This window comes from Aphelocoma coerulescens, chromosome 6, assembly GCF_041296385.1.
Source record: "Aphelocoma coerulescens isolate FSJ_1873_10779 chromosome 6, UR_Acoe_1.0, whole genome shotgun sequence".
NCBI lineage: Eukaryota > Metazoa > Chordata > Aves > Passeriformes > Corvidae > Aphelocoma > Aphelocoma coerulescens.
The window spans coordinates 36,811,402-36,837,871 of NC_091020.1; the positions used below are offsets into that span (position 1 = coordinate 36,811,402).

A 26,470-nucleotide genomic window follows, 5' to 3' on the forward strand; every position below is an offset into this window, starting at 1 on the left:
TTTCAGAGAATAATGGCCTTGTCTGTCATCAGAGCAATGGAACCTGCCTGTCTGTAACAAACTTCAAATGAGTGCACTAAATGCCTTCTAGTTGTAAATAGTCGAGAATGAGTTCCTTTAAAATATTAGTATCTTAAACCAGTACACCACTAAACTGGGTATTTGTTCAAGTTGAGATGCAGGCATGGCTGGTTTGGGGTGCACAAGGCATGTCAGAATTGCTTTGAGTTTAAATCCAGGCTCTGCACTGTGCCAGGAGTTTGAAGTGGTGGTCCCAGCAGTTCTTCTATTGCTAAAAATCACAGCCCAAGCAAAGTACTTATGAATGTACAAAATGTACAGTATTATTGAAATTTTAAAAATCAATTAAAGCTTTTTTGTAATTGTCCACAGGCATTGCATGCTCTGGTTGAATGGCAATTTGTAAACTGGTTAGGTTCATTGTTGGCCATCTCTTAGATTGATTGTCCTTTAATTAACTTATCTCTATCATGCATATAATGTGATTCCCAATAAAAATTACAGGATTTTAATTGAAATTGGAAAGTTCTGAAAGGTAGAAATAAAAATAATATGTTATATATGTACATACTCCAACCTGCATGGACATTCTGAAGAGACTTTAATAACAAGGCAGGTTTTCCATGTGATTTAATTACCAATAGACTTAACTGAGCATTTAAATTAGAAGAGTATAATCTGGTTTATTTCAGAAAGAAAGGCTTTACATCTTTATGTCCTTATTGATTTGCCAATACCATTTAATGAGTTTCAGTTCACAAAAGTTACATTAGTTGAAATACATCTTTGGGATTGGTCCATGTAGCTTTATTTTGAAAATGCAACCACTTGAAGAAAATGCTGAGCATAATTTAAAATTAGTTACAACGAAGTATTGCTCTGAAGTGTACATGAAGAAATGCAAAAAGGCAGCATGCATTCAGTTATTCTATATAATCCAATTATTCTCTATAATTCCAGGAAAATTAGTTTCTTGTCAGTAATCCTGATGTTTTCTTACGTTTGCTAAATCAAACATGCTGCACGTTTTCATTTACACTTTTATTTTTAGTTTGCATACACTGAATTTTTTTTTAAGATTCTTCATAACTCAGTTTTCAGTATTTTTACTGAACTGTGACAGAGTAATCTTAAATTGTTGTACTATTGCTGCTTTGGTTTATATCACTATTCCTTTATGGAATCAGTGCAGTAACTGGTGCAAAGGGCACAAGGGCTTAAAATATCTAATCACATAAATCGCATTGCTCTTCATGTCAGTGAAGTGAAGCCTGTTAGGAAATATCAGGTTTGGCTCCTTGTTAGCAATAATAATAATTTTTAAAAGCATACAATCTGCATCTTTGTCTCTAGCTGAAATGGCAGCGTACAGAGCAAGGCAGTGCAATCTCTGCACTGGGTCAGTTTTGTTTGCTCAGTCAGTCCAGTGACACGTACAAGGCTTAACACTAAGTCTCTGTATTAACAGCATCAAATAAAAGACAAAAGCTGGGGGAGAGACTTCCTGGTTTTTAGTGTAAAATATTTTGTATCAAATTGGATCTACTCGACCTCATGGTTGAGTACCATAATAACCATGTAGAAAAAGAGTAGAGGAGAGTAGAGGAGAGGAGAGGAGAGGAGAGTAGAGTAGAGTAGAGTAGAGTAGAGTAGAGTAGAGTAGAGTAGAGTAGAGTAGAAAAAAATAGTAACTTTGTGGTTATTTTTTCTCAGTTGGCATGTAGGCTTTGTGCTGGATTCTGGCTTTGGCTCATGATGGCATCAGTGCTGTCACCAGCAGCATTCCTGGACAGCAAGCTTGCCGTTGTAGATACTGGATTTGCAGCTGTGTTACAATTCTGGCTGTGTGGCTGCTCAGGAAGACTGTTACAGAAGTACCAGGTCAGTGTAGCTAAGCCAAAGGCACCAGAGAGGTACAGTTGAAATTATTAGTTCCATCTTCTCCAGCAGATTACCATACCATTGTGTTTTCCTTCTTCATCTGTGCAAGAACGAGAAATGATGATTTCAGTGTCCTCGAGGTTGATGCCCTTGCAAGAAGCTGTTCTGTGCCTCAAACCTGTGACCCTCTTTTGAGGCTGCCTTGTTCTTCTGCAGTTCATCTTTGTTATGTTAATTTAAAAATTTAACAGGTTTATTAATCCTGCAGAATTTATTATAGTCAAACATGAGATATTATTAAGTTGCTATTGTACGGAGCATTTACCTTCACTGTTGGAATGACTTGTCCTCTGCATTGGCAGACACAGAAACATTCATTTTGTTTCCTAATTAGGAGAGCTGCAATCAGGAACCATGACAAGGTTCAGCTCCTTGGTGTACAGCATGCCAGGTTCCATAGTGCAGGCTTTATAAAATTCTCTTTAATTCAAGAACAGAATATCATTAACTTTGTAAGTGGATGAATACAATGGACAAGCAATTTAATTAACTTCTAACATTGGATGTTGGACAGGAGACAAAATGAAATTATGCACATATTTCTTATGCAGGCAGTCAACCTTGAAGGGAGCTTGATTGTGATGGGTCAGACAAGGGGACAGCTTTTTCCAATTATTTGATGTTTAGTCCTAGAATATGAAATTTGAAATTTGGTACTTTGTAAATCAATCATCTCTTATTTTGAGGCAGCTACAAAGGCTCTCTGAGATACAAAACAACCACCAGTGACTGTGACATGCTAAATACAACCTTTTACCACATGGTACTTTCCTCTTTGTAGATGACCTGTATAATGCTAAATGAAATGGGCATTAATGCCACCTCATCAAATTGAATTTGTCATCTTGAGTGTATTATGTAAGAATATATCAATGAAATACTGTATTGATTTAAAGTTTTCAAAATTAAAATTATTCAGCATCAACTCAATGTAGTAGGAGTCACGCAACTTACCCATTTCTCTGAAGATAAAGGGCCTTTTTTTTTTTTACTGGAAGAAAACTGTGGTAAAGCATTAAACATCCAGCAGTCTTTCCATCTGCTCAGAAGCCATCCAGGTTGGGTCCCAGTTCCAGAAGCACTGCTGAGGGCAAACCCCATCCTGTGTGACACAGTGGGGAGGGTCTGACAGTGGCAGCACTGCGTGGTGCACAGCAGGACGGGGTTTTACCGATGCTGCTCTTCCAGCCAGCTGGCCCCGGCTGCAAAAATAAATGTGAAACAGAATATAGATGAAAAATAATATTCTGCACTTGCGTATTATCTTCTGCAACCTGAGATTCAAGCTCTGTTTCTTGAAATTCAGGAAGTGTTGCCACTATCCACATGATAAATCTGGATCTTTGGGTAATTTTTTGAGGTTGTCAATAATTTTTAACTTCCTGTGGAATATTTTTGGCTCTCCATAAGGGTCAACACTGAAATAACCATGAGCATTTATCTGTGTATCTTTTGCAGAGAACTTATGCTTATTCTCTGCTGTGCTTACAGTTGGAAATTAGGCTTTCTTTCTTTCCCTTCCCATCCTGAGGAGCTGGTGAATATTCTGAGCAGGGCAGGGGGTTTGGCACTGTCTTTGAAGCCCTCGGTGCATCCTTAGGAGAGGTTTTGCCTCTCTGACCGCACTCACCCCTTGCCATCAGGCCCATTAAAACTGACTGGGGCCGAATGCAGAGCATGGCCCTGAACTGCAGTTCTGTCTCCTGTATTCTGACAGCCTCCTTTCTGCACTGGTGCAGAGCCAAGCTGTGTGCCTCTTATCCTGATTGGGGCCTCCAGAGTCCTTGAGTAATAGAAATATTAAATAACAACGTGATTAATGACTTTGTGAAGGCTCTACTTTGTGTTCGGGAATATTGATAAGTGGCGCTTTTTATAAGTGCTCAGCACACATACACTTCCTTTACCTTGGGTTGGTTCCTTGGTCTGTCACTAATCTTGGTTTTCAGAAAAAGAACTTCTGTCTGATTTTTTTTAAATTTAATTGACTTGTAATTAAAATGTGAAATCTTTTTGTGAAATATGTCAGTATCAAAAGTGGCATTAAATATTCTTTTTCCGTGCATTAGGTTACATTTAGGTTATTCATTTACTTTACTTGTTTATATATAGCTCAGAGGTTTTGTTTGTTAATTTTTCTCTTCTTAAATTAACTGGTCCCAAATAATGTTTTAAAATTGAATATGACTTTTCATTTGCTGTAACAAAATTATAAAGAGAAGGTGGTAGAGGTGGATCATGTTAGTTGAAGGTCCCTCATTTTGTTAGTCTTCAGAAGAGGAAAATGAAAGCTGCTGGGGCTACGTTTTTGTTCCAGAAAATGCGCCGTGCTGGTTGCTGTTAGCAGAGACCTCTCTGAGGTATCTGTAATGACCAGGACTGCAAGCAAGTTCTTTTTTTATGTTGATCTCTTGATTAAGCGTTTTAATGACTTGGGATTTTAGATAGCTTAGACTTTTTGAAACAGTTACTCCTGTTTGTCATGCAGACAAATCTCAACCTTCAATGAAACCTGAACAGATAACCCCATTTGAAAATACCTACATCTTGTCAAAGACACTAGAAATAAACAGTACAAGCTATAAAGCTATGTATGAACACTTATGGATCAGTTGTTTCCTGAATTGCATTTAATTTGACTATTATAAAAGCAAAAACAAAACAAAACAGAATTTATTTTTGAATTATTTGTATTTTTTTAGTGGTAAATTTGTAGTGATTATCCCCCTTCATAGTTCCACTGTTATTGGTCTCACACTTGAAAGGGCTGCTCTGAAGAAATAAGAAGGAAGAATGAGGAAGCAGTGCTTGATGTTACAGGTATGTCTGCTGCCACTCAACTACAATTGACCAGCAAAGATTGTGGCATTAAAATGAGGATGTCTGGAAGGCACACTGAGTGTGCTGACAGCTCACTGAAGCTGGGAACATGGGCAGTGTGAGGTGATTCACCTGGGACAGAGCAGTCTGAGGTGGAACTTCCCAGCCTCATGCAGGTGTACAGCTGGAAGAGTCGGTCTGGAAAACTGGCAGATCCATGAAATAAATGGATTACAAATAAATTAGAATTTTTTAAGGCAGAAGAACTTCTAAAGACAAAACCAGTATGTGGAAATTATTTTAGAAATGCAGGAGGATATTTGGAGGTATGGATCTAATACAGTTATAGTCAAGAAATTCCCAGGATTTAGGGTCTCCTAGAGCTGACACCCTTTCTTATCCCCACCAGCTGCATCTGCTGCTTCCAAAAGTCTCTAATGCTCCAACAAAACTGACTTAACTGGGAAGTGGGTACTGGAGACATTGCTAAGATACAGGTGCAGGTGGCTTCTTCACAACATGGGTATTATAAGTAAAACATATGTATTATTTATTTATGGACATTGTATGTTTAGATTATGATGCATAGTATTGGTTTAGGTTTTATGGAGAAGGAGAATCTGCAGTGCCAGTCCTGCCACTGGTTTTACTCCTTCTGAGTGGACAATTTGGTTTGTTTTAATGGAAATATCACATGTAACTGTACAGGTGTTTTTAATACAGACCAAGGTCTGTTTTGAGAGAGTTTTTGAAGTCTGTCACTGAGTAGTTGGAGCCCACTCACTTTGACACTTTATTAAAGGTGTAATTATTCAAATACTGTTGAAATGAAGCTGATACCTGTGTTTGTGGTACAGAGCTGCAGGAGCAGTGTGTGATTGTTTGGAATGGTTGGATTGGGCTCCGTCTGTCTGCGCTTCAGGTGGAGCAGGGCTGTTCAGGCAGTCTCAATGGCACTTTAATTGTATGTGCTTTAGCTGATAAGTCTAATTCAGGAAATGATAAATTGCTGGACACCTAATTTGTTTGCAAATAAGAAGTGATAGAGTACTTTATAATGAGTTGATCTGTGTATCCAGCCTGGTTTTTTAACCTTGAATGGGTATTAGACGGTTGGTATTAATTTGGCTGTAGTGGATTGAGTGCGCACAGAACCACAGGCAAAAACTGTACCATCACTTGTGTGTGTTGGTACTTCACCATTCACTGTTCAGGTGTGTTGGATCCAGCCTGTCCTGCAGCTTGCCCTTCCTTTGGTTTTGGGAAAGTGGCAGTTTTATCAAAACCGACATTTTATGGCAAACTAAGGGCAGGTGTTTTCACAAAGAGTTTCTAAACTGCCACAAAAATCCAAAATAGTCGTGGCTTGTTTCCCAGAAGAATTTTGGAGCTGTTTTGCTGTAGCTGTACCCATGGCAGGGTACCCTGCAGACCAGGTGCCCCATCAGCTGGGGCCATGCTCAGGTACCCCCACAATCCCTGGGAAGCAGGGCCTGGCCAGGGGCAGGAGGGCACCCATAGCCTGGCAGCCCTGGCTGGGGTGGTGGTGGCGGACAGCCCCTGGGCACAGGCAGCCATCGTGCTGGTCCACGCCCCTGTTTTCTCCCATTTCAGATTTTTCTGTTTAAAGTCTCTTAAACTTCACTGTGACATAAATGAGTCCAGATTGGGAGTCTCCGTGCAGTGCCCATGGCAGCTCAGTGTGACATTGCTGTCAGCCTGTCTGGGGTGGCAGCAGCAATCAGCGCTGGGCTGGTCCTCCGTGAGAGGTGGCTGCTCACAGACTCCATCTTGCTAATGGGAAACTAATGCCTGCTCAGGTTTATAAACATGTGAAATACTTTTTTAATTGTTGGTAGCAGAGCAGGCGGACAATCAATAGAGTCAGGCGTGCCAAACTCGCTGTTGACATTCAGCAGAGCCAAAAAGGCTGGTAGGAGATAAGGGCTTCCTGTCAGCAGTGCTTGTGCTAATTCATATTCAGACATTGTCATGTTCCATGATAAATGAATTCCTTGAACTATATTGATATAGTAGGTTAAACATTGAAAAAGTTGGGCTGAACTTTGACTTTAAATATTCATTAAAGCTAATTATGGATTTTATGACTACATGAATTACAGTTTCTGTGTCATCATTGGCAATTTATTTTAAATATATTTAAAGCAATCTTTATATATTAACTGTCACATTTAGTGAGGTAACATAGTAAATGTTTACTCTGTACAGTAATTAAACTTTTATTCATCTATTTCCTTTTTGCATTAAATCTCCACAGTTGAAATGGTGGACTTTAAAAAGAAATTATGCCAATTAACTGTTTAAAAAAAAAGATAGCTATTTAAATCTTCAAACTTTTGTGGCAAAATTTCTGTATAATTAAAGGAATAGTGCTTTTAATAATGCCAGATCTGTAATCCATCAGAACCAATTGTTTCTCTTGCCATCAACTCTAGTTTTCCCAGATGAGTCTTTCTGTATGGAATAAGGAAAGAAATCTCTACTACCATAATGAGTATCATTCTGGAACCCAATTAAATGCAGTGAATGTTCAACTGCAGTCTGCTAACAGGGAGAAGATGCCTGGTTTTTTCTCCATAATACATTTTTGGGGAGATGTGAAGCTCTTCTAATGAATGTGTTCACCTTAGGTTAAATGTTGCTCTCTGTGTCTACAGCTGCAGTACAGGTCCACACGCAGACATGGTAGGAATAGCCAGGTACTTCTGTCAGTCCGGAAAAAGCATTTTGTTAATAGCAGCATTGCCTGAGATAAAATGCCTGGCCTTTCCCTGAGCTCCTGAGCATTTCCGTAAGGGCCATTCTCACAAAAGCCAGGACGTGTTTGCCTGTGTACTCTGCAGTTAGTGACCGTGATATCGAAAGAAGTCCTCAGAGTTTACAAAGGAAATTTTCCCTGCTGTACCTACCTGATTATGTGCTGGTCTGACTGATGGTAGGGGTGCTAAAGCCAAGCTGTTGGTTATAGTGAGCAGGGGGGACAGCAGAAGAATCAGTTTTACCATCTTGTGTGTTTCTAAAGAACTTGGCCAAGCTACAGATGAGTATTGTTCATGATGTGCCACCTGACTTTCTGTTTTGGTACTGAGTTACTGACAGTGACTGTGTGGTATTTCCTCATGGCCACAGGTGTTGCTCTGAAGGGTCTGTGTACTTCTGGGTGTAACTGGGCACCTCAGGCTCTGATGAAGTCCTTTCTGTCTTGTTAGCTCCTGACTTTATTAGTAAGGTATAAATCAAGGATTCATAGAATCGTGGAATGGTTTGAGTTGGAAAGGACCTCAAAGCCCATCCAGTGCCACCCCTGCCATGGGCAGGGACACCTCCCACTGTCCCAGGCTGCTCCAAGCCCCAATGTCCAGCCTGGCCTTGGGCACTGCCAGGGATCCAGGGGCAGCCCAGCTGCTCTGGGCACCCTGTGCCAGGGCCTTGTCACCCTCACAGGGAAGAATTTCTTCCCAGTTCACCTGGCTGATCAGTCCTGGGAATAACGTGTGCTGTCCCTGTATCCCTGGGGATAGCCCAGGACAGACCTGGGCTGGTCTAGAAGCTTCTGGTAGTACTGAATACAATGATCATGATATGGTTACAGACTCAGGGGTTGCCAGGTTGCCCTGATGAGTTGGGAACTTTCTGATCTGAGCCTAACTGTGAGCTATCCATTCATCACTCTGCCATAAGGCTACTGAAATAGAATTCATGACTAGTCTGTTTGCAGACTGCTTGGAAGATCAAGCGGAGAAGCCTGTGGCTGCTGCCTGCACTTCATTCCAGTGAGACATCTGGTGCAGCAGAGCATGTGCCACCCCCTGTGCATCCTTGGGGCAGTAGTGCTCCGCTCAGGTTCAGAGCAGCTGGTGAGAAGTGTTGTGCTGTGTCTGAGCCCTGACCTCAGAAATTAGGGTGCTCTGGATGCTGGAGATGAAAGTCTGCAGAACGATCTGTTCGGGGGTGATTGCAGCACTGTCTGGAGGGGCACAGCTGCAGAAGGTGCATCATCCCTGATGTGTGGTGAAGTCAACCTCAGTGGCCCTCAGTGTTGTTTACCAGGTTTCTGCTCTAGAAAGGCTGTGGTGAAGAGGGCTGCAGTATTCCCGGATCTGCTGGTTTGCTGTGGCGCAGCCACTGATGTCACTGTAACTGAGGAAGGAAGGGAGGGACAGTGCACAAGATGACAGCTGAGGTTCCATTTGAGTAGAAGCACCGACTTAGAGGTGGTGTGGAATTTGTGCTAACAGCAGAAGTCATCCATTTCAGCAACCTTTCAAGTGGAACAAATAATAGCTTTCTTTCTTTATGTTTGAGGTGTTTAAAACTTAAGATGTTTGGGTGGTTTATAATCTGTAATTGTGTTCCTGTGTTGTATCAGTTAGATATTGTATCTGCTGATGCTGCTGTATACACCAGTACTGCTTTTTCCAAAGGGTATTGAAAATGTAAATAAGAAAATAAAGCAAAGCTCTTAGACTTTAAATTAATCTCATTTAACTTTATTGTTAAACTGACATTTTATGAGAAATAAATTGAATTAACATAATCGCCTCAACAAAAGGGCCTAGGCAGTAGGCCCTGGAAGGTTTTATATATTTCATTGTGTTAGGGCAGGGAATTATAAGTGCACTCCATCATTTTTACAAGTTTACATTTATGTACCTAAGCCTGATTAAGTCTGTAACAATGCGGAATAGCGATACAATAGCAAACAATAGCAATAGCTATAATTTCCTTTCCATTATAGTTTTGATTCTTTTTAGTGGAGTGTTTGGAATTGCACAGTCCAAGCCTCTCTGAATGTTAGTGGTATCAGTTCCTGAAACTTGACAGAGTTACTTCATCACTGTCACAGATTCATTGTGCACTAGTACTTGATACTCAGTGCCATAATTGTAGACTATCAAACCAAACTTTGCTGCATAAGTCTTAAAAATGAATTTTTAAAAATGAGATTAAAGTTGTACAAAGTCAAGCAATGAGCAAAATTGTGACACTCAGAAATGAAGTTGTAGCTTAAGCGTGAATGGCAGTACTGTTTTTAATAGTTATGACACCCTAAGTGAAACGAGGTTTAGAGCATCTGATTTTTTCTTGGTTTACTTGTTGATATGCGACATAGAGAAGCTTCAGAGTTCATAATTCTGTCACCTAGATTTAAATTGTCACCTTTTTTAACATTATTTGTGCCTGATTTGGATAGGTCACTATTTCCAAATACTTTTTTTTACTTAGTCATAGATTTTCATCTCAGCTGTCACCTGGGGAATTCCAATGAGAATGAAGGGAAAAGCTTACCAAAAGGGTGGTCAGACATGGGAGCAATAGCTCAGAAGGGAATGCAGGCTCCACCTCAGGAGAGTTCTGAACCTCCTGGGCAATGCCCTGAGCAACCCCAGTGACAGTCCTGGAGACCTCAAAGGTCCCTTCACAGCATGATTCTGCTGTCCTGCATTGTGGGGAAAAAAGAAAAGCTCGCTTAAAAACATCACTTAGATGTTACAGGTAGGCTGGATTGCCATGTGTTACTGCCATAGCCTAGGATTTCCCATTGCAAGATCCCTTTTTCATTTGCTTTTAAATTTTTCAGACTTGAGGCATTTGGAATGGTATTTTCCAGGTGCTTGCCAAGGCTCCTTTTTCTTCTGAAGGGCATGTAAGAAAAAAAGCTGTATCCTTATACTGAGTTCTTAAACAGTATTATTATTGTGTAGCATAATGTTACCTTTATATATGTCAGATTTTGCCCTATGCGTTGAAGAAAGAGATGGGCCAGATGGGAATATCAGGGGGCAGTGTTTTTGTCTGGTACCAGGATTTGTCTTTTCCTGGCGTTGTGTCCTTGTTGCAGCACACTTAACCTTGAGTCCTTCACAGGAGTGTCTCCTGCAGTTCCTTGTTCACCTCCTTCATGTTATAAAAAAGAAACCCAAAGGCCCGAAGGAATCTGCCTGGGTCACAGGGACATGTACTCATCAATTAAACATGCAGCAGTGTTTTCTGTTGGATGGACTAATAGCCAAGGAGATGGGCCGGACCTCATGTTTGTGCTTTTGACAAATCAGCAAATGTCTAATCTCTGGATGTGCAGCATCTCATAAATAATGCAGCAGTCACTGAACCAAGCACTGCTGTGCTGGGAGGGGCTTTGTTGCCGGAGAGGAAAAGATGGAATGAAACTAAATCATCCTTTTTGGTTAATGCATTGCTTCTTTTATTCTTCTCAGTGAGAGTTTATCCAGTAACAGGCTGGTTTTCTCTCAGTTTCTGCTCAGTGCTCAGATGTATTTAAAGGCTCATCATGTTCTCATTTTAAATTTATAATTTTTTTTTTTAATATTTCACTATAAAATCTATTTGCCCTGTTTTTTTCTCTCTTACTTGATTTTCATTTACTCTCTTCTAATATGTAATTTTCCTCTCATTAACTGGGGAAAAGCAGCAAATGATATGTCTGTGGAGAAGTCAAAGCAAGCTGCAAGCTCACGGTACTTGTGTGTGTCATCGTGGCAAAGCTCCCATGACACAAATGGAGCCAGGAAGGGACTGTCAGCCTGAGCACCACAGCTGGGCAGCCCCGGGAGAAGGGGCATGTGGAGAGGTGTGGGAAAGCACGTGGGGTTGTCCCTGTTGAGGAGCTATTTAAGTTTCAGGGTAGGGAAAAGCCACGTCAGGCTGTGTTGGGAGGTCGTGGAGCCTCTTCTGCAGAGGCTTTAGGTGCAAGTTAGAGAACTTCAAACTTGCCCTTGTTTCCTGTACCACAGACTCTAAAAGCTTTGGTTTTGCTCTGAAAGTGAAGGAAAAATTGTCAGGTTTTTATAACAGAATTGAGGGTCTGGTTTTGGGGCTCAGACATCTGTCTGTGCCACCGATCACATCCATCCCTTTGGTGTTTAAATGTACACCTGTCAGGGCCCTTATCATGGTCAGTCAGCTGTTAAAGATCATCTTTATAAAGACTGATGAAATTTCAGAGAAGCAGCAAAAGAAATTAATATTTTCATAGATCTTAGAAAATGTAAACATCAGTCATTTTATTTATTAGTATTTAATTTCTTTAGTTTGAGGTTTTTTTCTAATTGGAAAGCCTGATGCTCTTTTGAGTTTCATTAGCCAAAGTATATATTTTTATAATTTCATGTTTTATTGTTGTTTTTTTTACAGGCTCTAGGAAGTTTTTACTTTCTTCATGAATCTTTGAAAAACATCTACCAGTTTGATTTTAAAGGTAAGCAAAGGAACTAAATGTTTTTAATGGTCATTTGGCTTTATACATCAAGGCAGCTTTTCCATCCTCTTTTCTGATGGTGGTACCTGGCAGTGTTTTCATGTTATACAGACTCCTGTATAATGCAGGCAGGTCCCTTGGTGACAGGTGTTGCTTTTCTTACCTTTTATAGACCTTTCAGAAGAAGTCAGTGAACCAGCCACAGGTTGCAAGCCAGAGCATTAATCATTCCTATGCACCTTAAGGTCCATAGTGATCCCTGAGGATTTCAGAAGAACTCTGAATGGCCACAGGGTTCTTCCATGTAGATCAGATACAGGACCAAGACCTTAACTGTCCAGCAGTGATGGTCATTTTGCAAAGCAGCTGAGGTAGATTTATGGCTTAAATTACTTGGGAGCAGAGCAGGTCAGTAGGAGGGTGGCACTCTTTTAACCCACACTGATCCTTCAGGTTGGAGGTCTTGCTATGTCTCACAAGTTGGAAAGTAATGCTAGGCTATATACGTTAAATATGAAAAATATAGAAAATTATTGAATGCTTCCTGAGGTGAATGTAGAAAAAATTGTATAAAATTTACATTATTTCAGTTGAGAACTGTATATATTTAATACAAAAATATCCTGAGCTTCATTTAGCTTACCGAGCTGAGTCACATTAATGCTACCTCTAGCGTCCCATTAATGTGAGGCACTGTTGAAATGATGGTGACTATGGACTGAACTAATTGTCCTAATTATATAGATTCATTATTTTTGTTCCCAGCGGACAGATTCTCTCTGCTCATGTAATTGAGGGTACAGGGTCTTCCTGCGCTGAAATGTTTGAACAGTAGTTCTGTGTATGTGCAAGACTTAGCCAACATAAGTCCTCCTGTTACCTCTGCTTTCAGTCCTGAAGGAACATTTTTGCTATAATGTCACAGACAGAGTGATTTTATTTCTGACAAACCATGTGGGAGCACTCCTAAGAGAGGTCGTACCTAGGCTTTGTCCCAGACAAGAGCAGTTTTTCAGATGCTCAGTAATGAAGTGTGCACATGGTGGGGACACTGGGGGAAGCTGGCCATGCAGAGGAAGCTGGGGGGCTCCCAGGTGGTCCCCACGCCCCGGGTGGAACAGTCTGCAGTCCTCTGCTGTGGCTGTTTATTCACTCTGCCGTGCAAATGGCTTTGTGTGCCAATGATATGGGAACTGTCTCAGCACACCTGAGCCCGCAGCTTCATCCCATCAGCACTGGAGGAACAGTGGCAGTTTCGCCCCAGATGCCACCTGAAGGTCCCTCCCAGTGGTCACAGCGGGAGATGTCCTGCTCCAGCAATACCTGACAGGGAAATGACAGCTGCTTTAGGAAAAGAGGAGCTTTCTGAATTTGTTAGTCCTTTGTTGGCAGCTTATTTGCTACTGTATAGCTTTTAAAATAAAGTGTAAGAATTTTTTAAAAGTGAGAAAATGGGAGGAAAAAGTATAGAGGAAACAATTAATAGGAAAACAATAAATAGATGCTTGTTCTAGAAACAAAATGCTTTAAATGGTCACTGCTTTGTTTTGCTTGGCAAAACCTTAGCAGAGCCAACTGGAATGTGAACCATGCTCATAAAGATGTGTTTGGCCCAAACATCATTTAGAAGGAAAAAAATTCTTAATAAAAATCCAAGGAAATGGGTGAATGGGTGTTGTAAGTCACACGCTGTTCTCGTAACGTAGAGCAGATCCATCTCCCAGCATAGGGTTTGTAAAATATGACCCCAAAGGCTCCCATCGTTCAGGGGAAATGTAAAACTTGCCTCTTCTCTCATGACTATTGACGTTTTCACAGTGTATTAAACTCTTAAATCAGAAGAAAAATCCAAATGGATACAAACATTCTCTGCACAAAAATCATTATGAAATTCTGGTTCTACTCAAAAGCATGCAAAAAATAGATGTTTATACACAATTCAATATTTCTGGAACATCACTGTTGCTTTTCAAAATTCACTGCACAGTTGGATGTGACTGAATACAGACTGGAAAAAAAAAGATTGTCCCTGTTTTTCAGGTCTCAGAAAGGCATATCTGCATTTTTAAATAAGAACAGTTTTCTCCTGCAGCCTCACATACTATTTGCTATAGTTTAGATCTGTTGGGCTGTTTTCACTGGTCAGAGGCCCAAAAGTTCGCTTACAATTTAAACTAGAGCCAAGCTGTGTGTTCTGAAGGGATGTCCTCCAAGAGAGGGGGTTTAGGCCAGTTCCAGTTGACCACTTCTGTTTACAGAAAGAATCTTGTTCTCTGGCATGAAGTCAGAAATGGAGTAGACCTGGTTTTAGTTGGAGACAGGCTGTGTTGCCCCTGTGTGCACTGCTGGTCCAGCATAACGGCAGCTGTATGTCAGCTGCCCAAGCTCCTGTGTCAGAGGAGTTAAACTAAGTCAGTTTAAGTGGTTGTTTATCTTGCTGCTCTTATTTTAAAACTAAGTCAGGTTCTCACCTTAGATATGCCAGTACATTGTTCTCCTCAGATGAGAAACTAAGGATGAAGTGGATCAAGAAGGAGAACCTCTCATTCATGAGCTGAGTAGATCCATAGGAGTCTGTGTGGTTTTTGTCTATGATGAAACTGTTCATTAGAGACTTTGGAAAGTGATGTGCATCACCACTGAGCCTCTTGTACAAATCCAACACCCATTCCAGCTGTAAAAATCCATGCTTCATGTGCTGATGGCCAGAAAGGGTTGATCTGAAGGAAGCTGGGGGCTTCAGGGTCTCAGAGCAGCTGAGGTGGGATTCAAGTGCAAGGCTGCACAGAGACCAGGCTCATGATTAGAGCTCCAGCACTTTATAGGGCTCTGGACAGTAGAAATGACAATACCATAACTGTGTAACTTCAAGCTGTCTGATATAAAAAGGGGTGTTTCTTTTCCCCCAGAACAAGTCAGTGCTTGCACATTTTTGGTAAGACCCTGTTGATTTACCAGCTGTTTTGCAGATGCTGCTTCTTTGCTAGTAAGTGTGAGAAGATGCTCATAATGTTGAAGTTATGTATGTTAATTTTGGTTTATCTCTCTTCCTAGCTAAGAAGTATAAAAAGGTTACTGGGAAAGAAATCTACTCAGACACTTTAGAAAGCACGCCCATGCTGGAAAAAGAGAAGTTTCCACAGGATTATTTCCCTGAGGTATGTACAGAACTGTGAAGCATTCCCAAATACTGGGTTTGATTCTGATTTTCTCTGACTACTCTTGAGCAGCTCCTCTCAGTGATAAGAGCAGAATGGAATCTTGGAATTTTATTTGGTTTTCTGACAGTTTCTTGACACCTGTAATGTGTGTTTTAAGTCATGGCATGATGTACCAAATTCCAGCAGGAAATCCTTGTGAAGGGTGACGACAGTGATGAAAAGATTCCTTTGTGCATTTAAAGCCTAAGAAATGGTGCAGTGTGCCGTGGTAGGGCTGTCTGAGGGAGCCCTGCTCCTTGGCGGGGCCAGACGCTGCCATGCGCATTCCGCAGCCACGGCTCTGTACCGGTGGATTCTGCCAGCGTGGCCGGGACCGACTGCCAGCAAAGGGAGTTGGCACTGGTGCAAGGGCCTGCCTGACTCAAACACACACTGATGTTGTCCTCTAGGGCTGCCCTCGGACTCCTTTTATGCTTGTTCTCAGAAGAACTGGGGAGTGCTGGAGGTTTGCGATTGAAGGTCTTGGCAAAACCAGAAACACAAGCAGAACTGAGGGGTTTCTTCCACTGCAGCTGCAAGTGTAGACTCTCTGTTCTTTGATGTCTCCTTTAATTTTCTCAGTTTTAATTTCTTAAGAACGTCTAGAACATGAGTGTTTAATGGTTAATGTTTTCTTCAAACCAACTGAATAAATTTGTTGAACTCCTGTAACATTTGTGGATCAAACAGGCATGTCACTACTTTAGTAAAAGGAAGAACTAAATAAACTCCTAAAATTAATTTAGAATTTGTAAATGTACACACTTAAAAGATATTTACATAATGCTTGTGTGCTTGGCAGAGCATTGCATAAATAGTTATGGGATTGATAGGGTGAAGGTTGTTCTTTTTCTTGACTTTGACGCTAAATTATTTATTTTTGTATCTCAGTACTGGAAGGAAAAGTGCCTTTGACATAATTTTGCAAAGCGTTTACTTCCTGTGAATAAACATCTCAAATACTTCTTTGAAGTTGTTACATCATTTTGCAGGAACTTGAGACGGTTCCCCGGGTGTTTGTTTTTCCCCTCCATTGGCTGTAGCAGTGTGGGTGACTGGCAGTGCTGTGAGTAACATGACTGCAGTGCTGAGAGCACTGCACAGCACAGTGAGTGCTGCCATTGTGCCTCACAGCACTAGGACAAGCTATGGATTGCTCACTGATACCCAGGGAGAATTATTTCCTCCTTTACTTCTGCTTTTGCTTCATTGTGAAACTGGCAAAGCTGTAACTTGTTCAGCATTGTTTATTACCACTCTTGTATCAACAACTCTTCCCAGTCTCTCGGAGCAATGGTTGAGTCTTGGGGCTTTCCCACACAGTTTTGTGGAGCAGGAATGGCGTTTGTTCCTTGTGGGTGCTCAGGGATCAGGTATTGATCTGCATTAGCAGCTGCAGCCCCCCATTCGATACAGCCTCCTGTGCTGCTTTTGGGATGGGACTATGGGGTCTGGAACCCGACGAGCAGCCTTTGGAGGCTGTGGCACCCTCATACTGGTCCCATTGGTTCCAGTGCCTTAAACGACTGTTCTAAGCAGAAACCTCCGTGTTTTTGTTGTCAGGGGTAGAGTTTACCTGGAGGAGGATGAAACAGGAAAGGAGAAAAGCCACAAATACATGCAATTAAGTGACAAACAAATCTCTGAAGCACCTTGAAGGTTCAGTTCTGTTCCTGCCCCCAACACAATCTCTGGGAATGCTGTTGCAGCCAGACCCATGGAACAGACTGGGGCCGTGCTGTTGCAGAGCTTCACACAGAAGGAGAGGAAAGGGACATGGGCTCTCCAGGTCTGCAGTGATGTGAATAACAGCTGCATCTGCATTGCAGCTCTGTAACTTGTGTGCTCACCTGGTCTGCACCCTGGCATGTGCCAACCCAGTATATTTTCATGTGACTTGAAAAGTTAGAAAATAATTGCAGTGATTTTTAGACTACACTGTTTCTGTTTGGGACTGGAGACCAAAAAGTGTCAGAGACACACAGAGACAGCAACAGCAAAAAACAACAGGGAGATAGTTTTGGTTCTCATATGCATTTTTCTATATGTAAAGCTAAAATTAATCTTGCTATCACATGTTTTCTACCTAGACAAATGTTAAAAATAACAACAGCAATTAAGAGGCCACAAAATAATGTGTATTTTGGAAATTTGGGTTGACCCAGGAGAACATAGGAGCAGTATATTTGCCCAAACATTGCATTGACATGCTCTTGTGTGTTTTAGCCAGACCTTTCATATCACATCTGCAATTTTTTGTGTGAGAAATGGTTTAAGACTGATTTCTTTTTATTGCAGCTGTTTAAGGATGATCTAAAAGTAATTACAGTGATTGAGGCATAGTGCAATTCAAAATAATTACAGCCCACTGCATATAAAACTAACAAAACTTTCTGCCTTGATTTATGGGTCCTCTTGGCAAGGCATAAACCTCAAATGATGCCTCTGGGAGCAACACTCTAGATAATGTTAGGCCATTTTAAAAAAAGCAGATTTGTGTAGTCTATCAGGCCTGAGTAATTTTTTTTTCTCATAGTGAGAAATTGGTTGTTATCATAGATCACAGATACTGCTCAAAGCTCTTATGAAAGATGAATTAATTTCACTAATGCTTTAATGCAAACCTTTCATGGAGGAGGCTGTATGGTGATAACCTTACTGCGGTCTCTCCTTTCTCAATTATGATTTATGTTGTCTTTTAGTAGATGAAACTGCCTGTATTCACAATCCATCTGCTGGCTAAAGGAATCCTATTAACAGAGGATCTGAGAAGAGACTTAATAATGTAAGGTGAAAGATGTGGTATCCCCTTTCTGGGACATGAAGTAGGATTTTTTTTTCCTATTTTAAAATGTAGATTACTCTCTGAGAGCATAAGATGACCTATGTCATCTCCACCTGGTTTTATGCTGGCTTACAGATGGTGTATCAGCTAGTGACTATTTGTTAAAGTAAAAATAAAGATTGTTGCGTTGAAATCTGCAATAAAAAGCAAATTTCTCTTTCCTCTTTCCCAAGCCATACCTCTTCTTTGCATTCTGTTTCCAAAACTTTCCGCTTTCCAAATACTTCATTTAGAAATACTAAAGCACATACATGATCCAAAAATACATAAGGCACATTGTTCAGCTGCACTGTATATCTAAGGGTAAGGATGATACCTTCATACCAGAGCTGTTGAGCTCTAGCTCCTGGGCTGCATTAGGCCCAAAGCCTGCTAACTTCTGCATTCCTAATGTTAAATAGACAAGTTACTGATAACAGAAATATTTATTGGAGTTAAAGGAATTAAATGTGTTCAAGTTATAAGTAGCTAAAGGTAGTTTGCAGGTTGGGGTGGGGTAGTACACCAGCTGCACAATGAAATAAGTGTTATTTTACAGTACGGAGGCACAGGTGTTCCTGCTTTATTCAGCCTCAGCTGTGTGACCTTTTCCAGTGTACGCTTAAGCTCCTCCCTAGTCTCCTGTGCTGCCTTCTCCTTGGGCCAGGTAAATGGCCCAAGCCCTCATGGTTCTGTCCACCACTTGTTGCTTTTTGGCAATAACTCAGTCTGGAGCATTATGGAGCTGCTGACTTCAAATAGTTACTGAAGCAACTGGTCTAAGGAAAGAAAGGAAGTAATTTTGAGGTAGAAACGACATTCTACATTGTTTTCATGGCAAGTCGCCATAATACAGCTCTGTTTCCTATCTAGTTAAACACTGAGCATGTTGTGAGCACGGGGGACATGGGCTCCTGTGTAAGGCTCTGAGAAGGAGGAGTTCTCACCCCGGCAATGAAGGCTTGTCAGTGCTGGATATTGCTCAGTGCCTGAGTTGCTCTTGCTGCCAGTATTTGGCTGATTCCTGTTTCAGGTTTCCCTCTGAGCTGTGGTGTTCCTTTAAGGAGCTGCAATTACACTGCAGTCATCACCACTTTAATATGTCTTTCCTTCATGCCCTGCTTTGTATGGTTGAATAAACCCTTTCTGGGTCACTATTTAATTTGATATGGTCCCCCTCAGTAAAATGATGGAGAAAAGATGAATTAAGGCTCTGTGCTGGTCATTATCAATCATGGTTTGTGTGCATTACTTATTGCTCACAGTGCTTTTTGACATTAGCCCTCTCTAACCTCTCTCTTCATGTTAATGCTGCCTGGAGGTCCTTTCCCCCAATGTAGCAGGGGTTATTTATGTAGGTGGTGGTTCTGGGGGGTTTTAAAAGGTCAGCACAATGTCCTCAGGGACTCTATTCACAAAGGAAAAGCTGGCAGAATGTAACTATCAGTTTTCAAATTGTGATTTTAAAAACTGTATTTTTTTGGTGAGGATTTCTGGTAGTGAGGTTTCAGAGCTCCAGTTACAATGGTTAAAGTACATTGGTGGCAAAGTGGTCTCTCATACATACTCCTCCCCTTGAACGGGAATTCACATGTGTGTGAGGAAAGCTTTCGTAGGAAATACTGTATTTTATGGTGTCATGAAATACAAATTGTGTTGCAAATACCTTTTTATTGGCTTGCATCAGCATAGGCTTGTGTTAAACAGAGTCAGGCAGCAGTGCCAAGGGCTGGGCATGCTGTGTACTGGTACTGTGGGGTGTCAGTGACAGAATTGGAGTGGGGTCCTGTGGGTGCCTGGGTCTAGATTTCACGTTCCTGTCAGATTCCACATCCTGCTGGAGAAGTGAATGAGGACTGACAACAGGACACTGGGCCTCATACACTTTGGTTATAGAAAACTAAACTAGTTTATGGAGTGTATGTGCATGAGCCTGTGACAGCAGGCAGTGCCCATCCAAAGAAGAAGGGCTCTGGCTGGTGTCATTGCAAGGTTCCTTGCTGCCATCCTAAGGGCTGGGAAAACACATGTTTTACCGGCATTTTCAGGAAGGTTCTCAGGTGTCATCTCCCCAGGCATTGGAAGCTGATGGAGCAAATCTTCCTGAATGACCAATTACATGGAGAAAGGGGTGTGCTATGGATACTGTAGGCATTGTCTCTAGCAAAGCCTTCCAATGCAGTCTGTCACAGTGTCCTGGAAGCCCAGTTGGTGGCACCTGTACTGGGAGTCAGCTGAGAAGTGTGACAGGGTGATGGACAAATGGCAGCTGGTTGGCAGTGGTGTTCCTCAGGGGTCGATCAGTACTATCAAACACCTCTGTTAGCAGCTTGGACAGCAGGATGGAGTGCACGTTCAGCTTGGCAGTGCTGTCAGCTGGGGGAGCAGTCAGTATGCTGGAGGGCAGGAATCCTGTCAGAGGACCTTCAGCAGGCTGAAGGGAACCTCATGGAATTCAGCAAAGCTTAGTGCCAAGCTGGATCCCTGGATTCCTCCCTCACAAAGTGGTACAGGCTGGAGGTGATTATCCAGGAAACAGCAAAGTACATGGGTCTGTTTGGACAGCACGGTGAAGATAATCCAGCACTGTACTTGGATGACAGAGAAGGCCACCAGCATCCTGGTGTGTGCTAGGTCCCAGAAAGGGGCTCCTCCATCTGTTTGGCACTCCAAGACCACGACATGTCTCCAGGGTTTTATTTGGGATCTCTGTCCTGGGCAAACATGGGCAGATGGGAGCAAGCAGAGCAGTGGCACCTCTGGGGCTGGAACAGAGGGTGTGGGAGGAGACACCAGAGAGCCTGTCTGTGCCCCCAGAAGAGGGAGGGGAGAGGCTCCAAGGAATGTGACAGCTGCCCCTGGGAGGTGTACAGGACCAGGACAAGGGGCAGCAGTTGCAGCAAGAGAAAATCTGATTTAATCTGAGAAAAGCTTTTACCATGAGGATAAACAGCAGAAGATGGGCCAGACAGGTTGTGGAATCACTGTTCTTGGAGATGCTCAAAACCCAGCTTAACATGACTCTAAGCAACATGATCTGGTTGGGCGTGTTTTGGTGCTGGATCTTTTGAAGTACCTGCCATGTTGCCAAAGAGGAAAACAGCAAAGGGGAAATGGCAGCTTGATTGAAAACATTATCTTGGACCGCATCGTAGGCTTGGACTACTTGATTTTAAGTTCCGTGTAGTTATTTTTAAGATGGAAATGGCAAAGCTTCCTTTTTTAAATCAAGATTAAATTTGAGCCAATTTTGAATGCTTTTAGCATTAGCTTTTTTTCATTGGTTTGCCTTTGAATAAGTGTTGACATCTCTACTTGTAACTGTACCCTCATGAGCATCACAGAAGAGACCTTACTGGATTGTGGGATTTATGATTCAGCCATGGATCCTGTTAGGAAGGATTAGAGTGTTTGTTTTCCAGCCAACCATCCCGAGTGGTTGCTGGACCTGCAGAAGAGGCTGTTTTTCACTGTTTAAAAAAATTCGCAATAAAGTAGATTATTATTTGAAGTATAATTATTATGGTGGTGTTTCTGGTTGGTCTTGGCTGCAGTCACCATGCTTGTGCCTAAGAAGAAGGGGAGGGAGATTGGTCCCTTTTCACTGTGGGGCAGTCAGAAGATGCAGACTAGGTCGGACAGGGCTTGGAGCAACATGGTCTACTGGAAGGTGTCCCTGACCACAGCAGGGGAGTTGGAACAAGATGGTCTTGAAGGTCCCTTCCAACCCGAGCCAGTCTGTGATTCTGTGATTCATTTTAAGAAAGTCTCGTTTGGTTTGTTGAGGCCCTTCAGTATCTCAGCAGTATTTAGGACTGTGGGCTGTCTGTTCGTAGAGAGGAGAATAAATATACCTGGCCAGTGCCTCAGCAGAGGTTTGGGGGAGTGGTACCTATGACTGGGGGTGCTCTGCTGGGGCTGGCAATTTATTCACAATAAGGAGTCACGGTCTTTTGCTACAAAATTGTATATTTAGGCCTGTGTGGTTCAATATTCATTCCCAGAGCACATCAGCCTAGACACACACGCATTGTTAACCGGGAATAAATAGGATGCAGAATCATGTCTTCTTATGGGAGGTTGTAGCTTGTGTCAGTGGCTTGGAAGTGGTGCTGAAAAACCCCTTCTTGTATCGTAAATGATATGTAAGGGCACAAGCTGAATTGTGCCTTTCTTGCCAATGGTGCAGTTATGATGAATGTAATCTTTTACCATTATTTAAATTCTTAACTTTTATAGAAATATTGGGTGGCTTGGCTCAGCAAGAGAAATAGCTTTCTAGCAGGTCTCATTCATTTTAATTTGATGTAAATTTCTGATGACATTTCAGGTAAAATTACAAAGAAAACATTTGTGCATAGGCAATAAGAATTTGCTGGTTTAAGCTAAGCATAAATACCATTTGGAAGCTTTCATATTTGGTTATCTTTTATCTATAAACAACTGCCAGGGCTCAAATTAATTTTACACATAAGGTTGTAACTGCTGCAGGACCAAAAATACAACTAATTCCAGGACTTAAAAAACACAGTATCTGTTTTCAAGGTACCTCAGTTTGTGTTCAGTGCTTCTTGGTTATAATGAATGAGTACGAATGAATTCTGTTTTATTTTGTTCTCTGTGTCAGTACATTTCACTTTCGCAGTAATCTTTGTTTAAGGTGACTGGTTCTTACTCATTTATTTTTCAGTGCAAGTGGTCCAGAAAAGGTTTCATTCGAACAAGATGGTGTATTACTGATTGGTAAGTTGCATCTTTTAAGTTGTTTCTGATTACATGTGTTTTATGTTTGTTTGTTAACAGCTATTTCAAGAAGCTGTTTCCATGTGTAGATTGGTCTGTTCATAGAGCGGGTTGGTTCCAAACAGTTGCTTTATTATCTGTTGGACATAAAGTGCTCAGTAAATTGTAATGATGCATAACCAGAAGTGTTGTTAATGCTCACACTTAGCATTAGTGTGGGACCATTCAGTCAGGGATTGTCAAACAGCTTGGTGCCTGTGAGCCAGGCCATGGGAGTCAGTCACAGCGTGGAGCTGACACTTTCCCCCACTGCTGCTCCCATCAGTCCTGATGCTGCTGGGGCTTGGCAGCATCTCCCGTGGGTCAGGCACCACAGCCTGGCTATGTGCAGCCCTCACTCACCTCTGGGGCTTCTGTGAAAAGAGCTTGTTCTCTAGGCACTCCTTCGGATTTCTCTAAGCCTACCTGGGAATCCAACCTTGCTTTTTTCCGTATAGCCATGGTTTTGATCTTTACTGCTTACTTATGTTATAATCACCTACATGTACATGAACATTGAACACTTTTCCCTTCCTTGTGTGGTTGTTTCACATCTTAAAATTGGATTTTGAAATCTCATTAATGTTTATATAGGCTGACTTTTGAGTACTGAACAGTGTTCTGGCTGTGTTGGCATAAGCGTGTTTATTTAATTAAGCAGCCTGTGAAAACAGAAAAGGTATCAGGTTTTCTCCTTTTATAGACTTCTGACCCAGAAATTGGGCAGGCAGTTGCGTGATAATGTAGATTCATGTTAATTTTACAGATTAATATGTGTGGGGTATGATTCCAGCAGTAGATGACTGCAGAAGTGGGTATTAACATCAGATGCTAATGTGGCCTTTGCTCTTGTATCATGACTTCTCTAGGTTCTGTCTCTTCTGTTCTCTGGGATTTCCTCTCTGCTGAAAAAATAACATTAATTTATTTTTAGGCCTTTCCAAGAAAAAAAATGTCCTTCAGAGGCAGATTTAAACTTAATGTTTTCTTGTGGGGGGTATTAAAAAAGGATGTTCTTTGGGAGGATCAGTCTGTAGTGGATGTTTGGATGAGATCATACACCACGCTCATGTCTGTCAGGGGTGTCTTGGGCAGTGAGGACGAGGAGCCTCATGGCTTCTCCTATTCTGTAATGAGCTGAGCCATGGTGGTAGTTCTGTCTGGAATAATTTGCAATTATGATCCACATGATCTAACAAGGTCTCGGATGTTTCTAATGGGAAGCTGAAGGGGCGAGTTACTATGAACACTTTCTGAAGAATGAAAGTGAAATACTATGGAAAATACAGGTGCTTATAAAATACACCTAAGGAGGTCTGAGTGCATAATGTAACTCTTCAGGGTGTGATGAGTGTTTGCACCTAGTCTCTGTGCATGTGAACAAAGTTCTGCCCATTTTCAGAATCATGAAAACCAGTTTCATAAATCATGACTTTTGATTAATACATTTCTACATTCTAATAGGTCAATAAAAATAGAGCCCAGACACTTGTTATTACTACTTCTGGGAGAGTCCTTAAAGGGAACTATTCATTTTCCCTGCCTAGGAAAACATTGTTACAGAATGTACCTCATGCCAAAAAACAGGGGGCGCCCTAAAAAACAGAAAAGTGACCTTAACAGACTTCAGAGAGCTATCCTTTTTCCTCCTCTGCGATTCAGTGGTCTGTCCCAATTGAGTTTCTCTGTGAATCCAGATTTTTCAAACCCATTATTCTTCATTAACTTACCTTTAGTGTGGACAAAGAACTAAAGAATCCTGGGGCACTCATGAGTTTTCACATTATGCAAAAATGAAAGAGAATTCCATAACTACATGTACTTTTATTTTGCGGGGTTTTTTAGTATCTTGACTATAAGGTGAAGGTGTTTGTTTCTATTCCAGTAGTTCCCAGTGTTACTGTTTTAACAGGTGCAAGGTAGTGCACTGAATGCATTACAGTCTTAAATATAGTTTACATACATAGTTTATATTTGCTGGGAAGGATGGAGTAGAGAACTTGTAATACTTAGGTAGGGCACCAACTCTGAGAATGTTTGCAAGAAAATCAGTGGTCAGAATCAGAAACCAGAATAGTTTTGATATTTTTGAGGAAGTAGTATTGGAAGATGACAGTCAGGGAAGTGCAAAGCATTGCACTTTGAGAGGAGAATTTAAAAGCACCAATACTATTTTGGGAATAACTGACTCATTACCCCTGCTGTAGAAAAGGATCAAGGGAGAAGGAATTTAATATGGATCATTATTATCTTACTGAGATGTGTTAATAGATAGATCCTGTGAAGGACACGAAGGGGGAAGGCATGGTAATTATTTATGTGAGTGCTGCCAAGGCCTGTGATAGAGTGTTCTGTTTGGCTTTGAGTGCTGTGCTCTAGGTACGCTGGAAAGAGGACAGGAGAGGCAGGAATCGTGGAAGTATTTTGGTAGGAGGTGAGAATCTTTGGCTGACCACAGCAGGGAAACTGTGTATCTGTTCACCCTGCAGAAGGAGCAGAATTCAGTCTAATTTGCAGGAGAATAGGTAATATGATGAAAATTAAAGGACAAGGAAGTTGCAGGTGGAAAGTCCTTCATCGGTAAGTTTTAAGAGCAAGCATGTTTTAGACACGTGGGGGTGAGTTACAGATACCTTTACACATGAGGTGAGCTGGTGACGTGGGACCCTCCCTGTCCTGCAGGGATTCTTTCTGTTCCTCCTTCAGACAGAAAGGACTGTTTTTCTCCAGCTGTCATGTTTTGTATTTATGTGATCATTATATCTTTATAAGAAGGTTAGTGGGAGTGCTTCCCCATCAGTGTGGGTTCACTGGGCAGGATGTGCTGTTCCCTGGAGTCAGATATCTTCACCAGGATCTCTGGCAGAGCCCTTTGTGCTGAGTGATCTGTGTGTCTGACCATGCTCTCACTGTTCTCACTGCCCTTATTGCTGTGTCCAGGTCCATTCCCAATTCTGCCATGGTCTGGAAAACCTCCCTGAGCATAGCTTGGGGTTTGTGCTTGATGTCTCTCTCGGCCAGAGCCTGTCCATGCACTTGCTAGCAGGCTGCAGGTAGGCTTAGGGGGCTTTTTCTGGCCTAAACAAATCTGTGATTCTGTGGTCTCACAGGCATGGCACAAGAGAAGCAGCAGGTGTCCTCTTCCCAACTGGAAGTGGTGTGTGTATTGACTGCTGATGTCTCGGCATTCTCTGGACAGGGACAGATGAGGAGTCACAGTGATATGATGTAGTCCTTAATGTCAGTAACACTCTCAGTAGCTTTTCATGTTTATTGCAAAGCCACAGTTCTGCTCAACACTTAGCTGCAGCTTTGTAAACTAGAAGTTGTTTACACATTCAATTTTGTTTTAAAAATGTTTTAGTGAGAGGGTACTACCCGATTTCTGGAATTGTAACTGACAAATAGCTTTTCATTTTCATGTTATGCATCCTTTAATCAAAAGACTTGATGGAGTCTTACCTATGGATGAGCTGTAATCTTGATGGCAGTCTCTGACAATTTTCTGACTATGATAGCTTAATCTGCAAAGTTCTTGTGAGTAAATATTAAGGTAACATAAGAGTGAATACAGTAAGTGCTGTGTTGAATGCTTTGCTGATGCAACAAATGGTTTTTTTTCTTTTATCCTGAATCATTTTA

General features: G+C 41.6%; 1 protein-coding gene across 4 annotated transcripts in view; it reads left to right on the plus strand.

Annotated features, from left to right (window-relative positions):
• The window catches only part of INPP5A (inositol polyphosphate-5-phosphatase A), a 191,573-nt gene that overhangs the window by 85,079 nt on the left and 80,024 nt on the right, over positions 1–26,470 (plus strand). For all 4 annotated transcript variants that reach the window (XM_069020329.1, XM_069020331.1, XM_069020328.1 and 1 more), the window contains exons 5-7: positions 11,959–12,022; positions 15,077–15,180; positions 22,737–22,789. In XM_069020329.1, the coding sequence (XP_068876430.1) occupies positions 11,959–12,022; positions 15,077–15,180; positions 22,737–22,789 (221 nt within the window). The remainder of the gene's footprint in view (positions 1–11,958; positions 12,023–15,076; positions 15,181–22,736; positions 22,790–26,470) is intronic.